Raw genomic sequence first — 8,607 nt, 5'->3', positions numbered from 1 at the left:
CTTTCCCTCACCCTTTCTGTCTGGAATTAATAAAAATATATTTTTAAAAAACGAACAAACCAAAACAACCCTCTAAAGACTGTAGTGAAACAGTATGAACAAAAACTTTCTTCACAGAAATTATTCAACCTCCTATCTTTTCACACCTTCAGGGCATTACTATTTCTTATCTTAGTATTATCCTAATTTTCTTTCTTATCATCCCTTGAAAATTAAAGTAGCATTAATAACATCTTGTAGCTATCCTGACATTACGTTCCACCTAAGCCATCCACACAATGTAGTCTGTTAAATACACCACAGTCAGATAAAATACTACAGAATCCCCCAGTCACTTCAATTTGAGCCTTAAAAAGTACCCCCATCCCAAGTGAAAGTGCTATACCTGAAGTCAATGACCCTCCAGAAAAGTGGGCTGAGGAAGCAGAAGTACAACAAACCTAAAGTGCCTCTCAAAGAGAAGCTTACAGGTTACCTGGAGGGATACCTGAACTTGTAAAGTGACCCCTTACCTGGATTGGGTTGAAGGTATTCAATTGTTTTAGTCATTATTTCCATCACAGCCCTGCTGGTGACATCCACTTTCTGAAATGAGAAAATTAATATTCTAAATGACAAAGACCATTAGCTTTAGAATCTTAGTTTTCGCTTGAGTAGATACAGAACTACTGGCAATACAACAGAGTAATGACAAGTCCTGAGTGGAAGGTGAAGGGCTGAGGGCTGTGAGGAGTAAGGATGGCTTTGTATCCCATGTGATCTACTGGGATACAAAGCCTACTTCATCTGAAGAGGACACTGGTTATTTCCTAAAATATATTTCAAAATATACTTCATTGTCTTCTGGCAAAATAAGGTGAGGATAGCCTCTCTTCCCATAAAAAGCTTGAGGTGATCTCTAAAAATGGTTCAATATTCAACCAACCCAGAAAAAAATAAAGAAGGAAGGCCTAGGGTCGGGTGGGAGCCTGGCAGAGGGGGGAGGGGACGGAGGGCGGGAGGGGGGACATCTATAATACCCTCAACAATAAAAATGAATGAATGATTATAATTCTAAAAAAAAAAAAGAATTTCAAATCTTTGTGTTCACTTTAAGAACATTGGTGAAACTGCCCAGGACATTGAAAGTATGCATTTCCAAAATTCTACTAAGTCTCTGAACGTTGTCACTTCACAGAAGAGATTACAATACATTGCCATGCTGTCATCACAAGGCTGGGTTGGTAGGGGTGCCTAGGCCAAATGGTGGGGCTGGATACAGGTTCCATGACCCAGGAAGAGTATATGATTTTGGCTGCCCGTGCTTAAAAATGCAGAGCAATGCTGAACTTAAATTTTTTGATGTAGATGTTCTGGTCATTGAGCACATCCAGGTAAACAAAATCCCCAGGTAAGCCCCGGGTTTACAGAGCTCATAGCAGGATTAACAGGCGCTCACCCTGCCACGCTGAGGTGATCCATATTGAAAAAGAGCAAACTGTTCCTAAACCAGAAGAGGTTGCACAGGAGAAAAAGATATCCCAGAAGAAACAAGCATTTATGGCCCAGGAATAAATTCAGCACAAAACAAATGTAAATGAAAGTTAAACAAGCAGAATTAAGGTATTATATTCTACCCCCAAGGCATTTACTGGACGTCTGTAGGGGGCTGGGAATGGTGACAAGTTTCACTGCCCTAAAGAAAGAAAAATGCAGCATCAACTGTTTATTCAAGTAAGAGACAGAAAGTTTTTTATTTAACTGCTGAGAACATCCTGAGTATATAAAAATCTTGCTCAAACACTTCTAATCAGTCCTTGAACGTTTGGTTAATTCTGAATAAAAGTCCTGGTGCTAGAGCCCACCCCTGAACGATTTTGAATGGTCAGTATTGGTATCCAGTTGGTCACCATATCCTCTGTCTGTTGGAGAGGTTATTCATTGCACTTTGGTCCTCTCTGCATTCCCCCATGAAATCCTTTTTTACCAACATGCCTGGTCCATTCATTCACTCTAGAAGATAAATGACTAGTGGGAATAAATGTATCCTCTTCTCCATGATATTTGCATATAACATGATAGAGGTATGAGTGAAAGAAACTCATTTTTGATGACAGAATTTCAGATATTAATTAAGTGCATGGGGAATTTTTGTTTTGTTTTGTTTTGTTTTTGTTTTTTGTTTTGTTAACTGGAGTTTAAGGGCTCTTCCCTCAATTGTATAAAAGTTGTGAATCATCACTGTGCCTCTTTATAAAATCATCCTTTCATGGATGTGGTAAGCCTCCTTCTTTTTCACTATCTGAAACCAAGCCATAACCCACCAGAAGAATTTATTTTTTAATACTTACCAAACTCTGTCAGTCATACTACTGTGTGTGTAAAGAAGTTTGCTATAACTGGGATTAATAGAGGAAAACACTTTCTCCTGTGAAGTCATCATGGTATAAAAATGCATTTAAAACACTCCTACTTAAAAGGTGCCTGCCTACATATGAACCCTCTGCCATGTCCTTTTGGTCTAATTGAGTTTTAACATGTCTTGGATTTGAGTATGTGCTAAGCAGAATTTAGTTCTGAAGTGAGAATGGTCCCCTGGAGTTGTGCACTGAGGACTTCTACGGCCACAAGGGGAGGTTCAGCACCAGCAAATGCCAATCAACCTCTATGTACTCCAGAGACAGAGAAGCATCGATCACACTGTCAAACCTCAGAGGGAAGGCAGGGGAGGGTGGGAGGAAGGGGGAGAGATCAACCAAAGGTTGATCATATAAGCATACCCAATGGACACAGACACTAGGGGGGTGAGGGCATGAGTGGGGGAGTTGGGGGGGGGGCAATGGGAGGGATAAGGGCACATATGTAATACCTTAATCAATAAAGAATAAAATAAAAAATGTCATGAAAATGAATTCAAAGGTTGTATGCAGAACAAACATGCTGAAAGTCCAGGTTACATGTGTGATGGGAGGAAAGGGCAGCTATCCTGCTGACTATATGACAAAGATGAAAGAATTCGAGGTCATATGTATCCCAAGGTCTTGTGCGGCTATGATGGGAAGAAAGTCATTTCAAAAGTCAAGGTTTCTAAGAGAGGGTGCCAGAATTCTCCACGACCCCTTTGATATTCTCAAATTATCCAATGCTAGGAGGCTAACCAATTTCTAACCTTCCCTTTTCACTGTACTCAGTAATAATGACAAACACCATCATCATAAAGTGTTCTCTTTGTCAGAAATGGTTCCAAAGGCTTTCAGTATCTTTACCCATTTAATCCTCAGAAACCCTATGAACTAGATACAGAGAGGACACAAAGCTTGCCCAGCTCCGGCTCTAGAGCCCATGCTCTTAACCACCACTTCCTGAGAGCATATGCTCCTCATAAAAAGAGAGGAAACAGGAACATCCCCCAACGTGAAGAGAGAGAGCCCGTCAGGGCTGGAAGGCCTTGTGCTGTCCTCCGAATGAGGCTTGGGGACCTGGCAGTGGCCACCCCAGAGGACCAGGAGGAAAGCACCTGTCACCCCATCCTCTGCTTGTGCTTTGAAAATCCCCAAGGTCTGCGGAAACTTCGCCCACAAGCACGATTCTACCCTGGGCCTCTGTGCAGAGGCGCTCCCACGCACGCTGTTACACAGGCTTCTCCACAGAAGCCGGATGCCAGCAGTGTGAATCCTGAATGGTCTGCAAGGAGGATGCCAAGGGAGGCATGAAAAGTGGTTCTCATTCTGGGTACGGAACTGCCTCTCCCTCTGGGCGCTGTAAATAGAGAGCCAACTACTCCTGCTCCATAAAGAGAAGCTACTATCTTGGCGAAAGCCAGTGTTCTCAGGGGGAAACACACCCACCCTAGAGAGACCCATATTAGAGCATTCATTAAGTGTGGTCCCCAGAGCAGGATTCGGCATCTGGGAGCAGGAATAGAACCAACCTCAGCGTCCTCTGTGATTTAACAGAAATCTCCCAGGCAGGAGCCCACACCAACCCAGATCTTTACAGATTTGTGCCCCATGAGGCAGACTCCTAGTTACCTAAACTAGACATCATTATAGTACAGGCTGTAGCTAAATCTTTTTGATCACAGTGCAAAATAACCTTCACTTGAAATCCAACTCTGAAAACAACTTTATCCAATACAATTATTTGTATACAGGACATACCCCAAATAGGACACAGCTCTTAGCAAATCATTCACTAGGCTCTCCCTTTTGATTTTACTCTGGCAGATAATCACTAGACAGCGTTCATAAACATGGGAGGAAGAGACGAGTGCAGAATCTACTCCAAGCCTTAACTTCCTAAATATGCAAGTCTGGACCTAGACAAGGGAAATGAACTCCCTGAGGTCACAGGACTGGTGTGGCCTTGATGGGGAGAGAGCAGTCCTGAAGGTCCCGGATCCGAGGGTTTCTAGAGGAACAGAACTGTCCAGTGACCACCCGCAGGAAGGAGGCTGGCCAATTTCTACCTTCTTTTCATCTCTGTCCCCACTAACAAGGTCAGGACTCTTTTCGCTAAACTAAGCCACACTGTGACAGCCGGGGACAGGCTGAGGGTCATTACCCTGGGAGAACTGTGAATGTGCCTTGTTAGGCACTTGCTAAGAGAGCTATTTATAAAACTAATTTGGCAATGTCCAGCACATATCCTCTTGTTAACTGGCCTGGTGTAATTCACACAAACCAAGATTTCCACTTAAGTAATTTATTATAACTGGCAAGAGATTTTCCCAGTTGAGAGCAGCAGAGTTTAACTTTGAACTGATGACACATGGCTAATGCTTTCCTCAAGGCCCAAAGTCTCCTATTACTTGAAAGTAAGTTTGGATGTGTCCTCAATGACAACTTCTATTCTAATGAGCCCCTGAGCCTCCATTTCTGTAACTAATCTTGTCTGGATAGGGGTAGGAAGCCATTAGGGAAGGCTGTTTAGAGAAAGTGAACTCTAAACATATAGGGAGTCCCAAAAATGTATACACACTTCAAATAATTATAAAGGCAGTGTTTATTGAAGTAGATTTCATTGTCAAAATTGAGTTATCAGCTGCTAAAATGTGCAGACATTTTGGGGGGACACCCTGAATACAGGAAATAAAAACTCTACATAAAATAATTTTCCCTCTAATGGTAAAAGTGTAGGCATATATTCTTCTGGTCTTTTCCTTCAACTTTCTCAATACCAACATTTTAGCAAATGTCCATACAGTTGATCCTTGATCAATGTAGGGGTTAGAGGTACCAATCCCCCATGCACTCAAAATCCGCATATAACTTTTGACTCCCCCCAAACTTAACTTATTCCTCGGTATCCATGAGGAATTGGTTTTCCTGGACTGCCCCTGACCCCCCATAATCCCACATTTACCAAAATCCCTGGGCGCACAAGTCCCCTGTATGAAATGACATAAACCAAGGCATACAGTCAGCCCTCCGCATCCTCAAACTCCCAACCGTGGATTGAGACAGTGCAGGGTTTTATTGAAAGAAGTCTGCATATAAGTGGGCCTGTGCAGTTCAAAACTGTGTGTTCAAGGGTCTACTGTACTTCAGAGTCAGAAATGTCTTCCTCCACTCAGTCTTATACTTTACAATGTTGGGTAGTGAGAAAAATAGCTCTCTAAACCTCTTTACTCACTGTAACATTTTTCTTCCTCAGCTAAGGCAAGGGTTGGCACACTGGCCAGCAGGCAAAAACCAGGACAGTACCTGCTTTTACATTTTTGTTTTTTAACATTCATCTGTATTGTTGAAAGTATAACAGATGTCCTTTCCCCCCGCCCCACTGACCCCCTCCACTCTGCATCTGGCCCTCCCAGGCCTACCACACTATTGTCTGTGTCCCTGGGTTATGCATTTGCGTATATAAGTTCTTTGGTACATTTTTAAATGGTTGGGAATATTCAAAAGGAGGCTCCTCTTTCAGTGCACATACTAATTATGTGAAATTTAAATTTCAATGTTCTCAGATTAACTATATCGGAACATAGCTAGCTACATCATTGTTTAGACAGCGTCAATAGTTGCTTTTACTCTTTAACAGCAAAAGTGAGGAGTTAAAATGGAGACCACAGAAGCCCTGTGGCCCACAAAGCCTAATATACTTATAGAAAAAGTGTGCCAGTCCCTATGCTGAGGTTCTCATTTCACTAAGGTATGTCATGCTGATCTATGAATGAGGCTGGTCATTTCGCCAGCTGCCTCAGTCTTTAGAGACAAGATACAAGAGAACTGAAAGGCACTGAATTGACTAGAATGGGGTTATTGTTTTGAGGTATCTGAGTATCATCCACAGGAACACAGCACTCTTTGTGGAGCTACAAAAGGACTGAAACATACAACTTCATTCCATCAGATACTGCCTTACACCAGATGCGGTCACAGGGACACACGAACAGAGCTAAAGAAAAAAATACACACCTGAAAATGGAGCACAGTGTGTGGATTTAATGATCAGTAATAAATAGATGAATCAGCACCCACTTGGACAGGGGGTAACTCACAACAGCTGTGCAAAATGAAAACGTTAAAATGTCAAAAGGAAAACTAAAACCTTTTTATATTCTTAATTATCACCGAAGTTAAGAGACCAGACATATTAAGAATGCACACACACGCTCACGTATAGCAACGAGAACCCTGAATATGGACACCTACTGAAACCAGTCAGAGAGACATGATGAAGCAGCTTCCTGCAAAAGTTTCTCTGGCAGCCAGATGCAGGCTGGTCCAATACAATGTTCGTAATAGTTCCCTACTGGTCTGAAGAGTCTGTGTACCTCTGCCATTTGGCAGTCATCATATGTATTCAGAAAGACTGATTAACCAACAGGGTGTTGAAAAACAAAAATAAATGAGTCATTTGGCTGAGGGTGCCCCAAGGCATTTTCTTGCTAATCTTTTGGTGCATGGAATGACGCCCAACCTACTGAGCCACATCGGAAAGGGCTCTTGTGAATCTTTTGGGGCATTACTTTCATGAATATTAGCTTGGAAATATATTTGAAAACAACTGAGAAGAAATTTGTCTCCCCTAAATTTCAGGATAAGCAAAAAGATACCTTATTGGGGGCTCTCTCCCATCTTATAATTCTTCACCAGAAAGTGAATATCTTAGTGCAGAAATCCACATGATCTCTTTATCACCACACCTATGACAAAGTCATGGGCATGACAGACGTCCATGGGTGCACGCAGGGATATGTGTCAGTCTTCGTGTGCTGGTTGGGACTTTACTCTTTTCTCTCCCACTTGAGATAAATCACTAAAATTCACGTTGGAGTGACATTATTAAAAAGTGGCATCATTAGTAACAAGTTACTTGCCACAAGACTCAAAAGTGATGATACTCAGTGTGTTTCACATTGCAGCTGAGAACTGTGGGTTTAGCCCAGTGATGGTGAACCTTTTGAGCTCGGCGTGTCAGCATTTTGAAAAACCCTAACTTAACTCTGGTGCCGTGTCACATATAGAAATTTTTTGATATCTGCAACCATAGTAAAACAAAGACTTATATTTTTGATATTTATTTTATATATTTAAATGCCATTTAACAAAGAAAAATCAACCAAAAAAATGAGTTCGCGTGTCACCTCTGACACGCGTGTCATAGGTTCGCCATCACTGGTTTAGCCTCTGTTTAAACATGGGCAGCGATGGGGAATTCAGTTTCTCTCTCTTTTTTTAAACAGCTCTGACAGTCGAAAGTTCTTTCTTATGTTGAGCTTGACTCTATCTCCCCACAGTTTCTACCATCAATGGGTAGTTCTATCACTTAAGGTTGGATAGGATCTAACCTTTCCCCACCCAATGACTAATAAAATGTATGAAGATAATGACCATGGACCTTCTATCAGCCTTTCCCCACACCCCCTCTGCAAACAACCCACTCTTCTTCACTCTCCCCTGGAATGGCATTCTTTCTTTTCTTTCTCAACATCCTGTTTTTCTTTCAACTTGAGGCTGCCCCTTAATAAGAATGCCTTTCTTATTAAAATGGTCTATAATCACATTTCTAACCCTAATGCCCCTCAGTTTCAACAGAAGGGATTTCCCAGCATGCTTTTCAGACTGCAAAGCGAGACACTATCCCCCTTGGCTTGCACTGCTATATTACCCATATGTGCAGGGCCATGAGGAAACGCCAGGATTTAGCTCACTTGCTCTTTCCTCTAGGAAGCTCCCACTGACCTATGTGGCCTGAGTTCGTTCTTCCCTGGGCATCACCCCAGGACACCAAGCACTATGCTGCCCTGCATGCCCCTGATTCATGTGCCAACTTCTTCCATCAGAGCTGGAAACTCCTAGAAGGTAGGAACTGTGCCTTAACCGTCTTTGTATTCCTGGTGTCCAGCACAATGCCTGGCATTTACAGATATGCCTCGTGAATGAATGAACATAAGTATACACACACAAACGCAGAATCACTGTGGCAACCGGTGGAGATTTGAGAAGGAACAAGAGGTCCCTCAAATTCTAGAACTTCCGCTTGACAAAAAGTCTGCAGCTCTTCACACGCAATATCTGGGCCACAGAAGAAATTCTGTTTGTGTTTAATGAAGCTGGTAAGCAACAGATGCCATTTAAAGTGAACACAGAAACAATTTGGTGCAAGGCTCTTAAGTGGAGGAGA

General features: G+C 42.2%; 1 protein-coding gene across 1 annotated transcript in view; it reads right to left on the bottom strand.

The window, feature by feature from the left end:
• The window catches only part of SH3GL2 (SH3-domain GRB2-like 2), a 37,237-nt gene that overhangs the window by 25,622 nt on the left and 3,008 nt on the right, over positions 1-8,607 (bottom strand). Inside the window, exon 2 of the mRNA XM_015564728.1 lies at positions 513-585. Coding sequence (XP_015420214.1) covers positions 513-585 — 73 coding nt within the window. The remainder of the gene's footprint in view (positions 1-512; positions 586-8,607) is intronic.

This window comes from Myotis davidii, unplaced genomic scaffold (genome assembly GCF_000327345.1).
Source record: "Myotis davidii unplaced genomic scaffold, ASM32734v1 scaffold197, whole genome shotgun sequence".
Taxonomy (NCBI): Eukaryota; Metazoa; Chordata; class Mammalia; order Chiroptera; family Vespertilionidae; genus Myotis; species Myotis davidii.
This window is presented reverse-complemented; position numbering and strand designations above follow the sequence as displayed.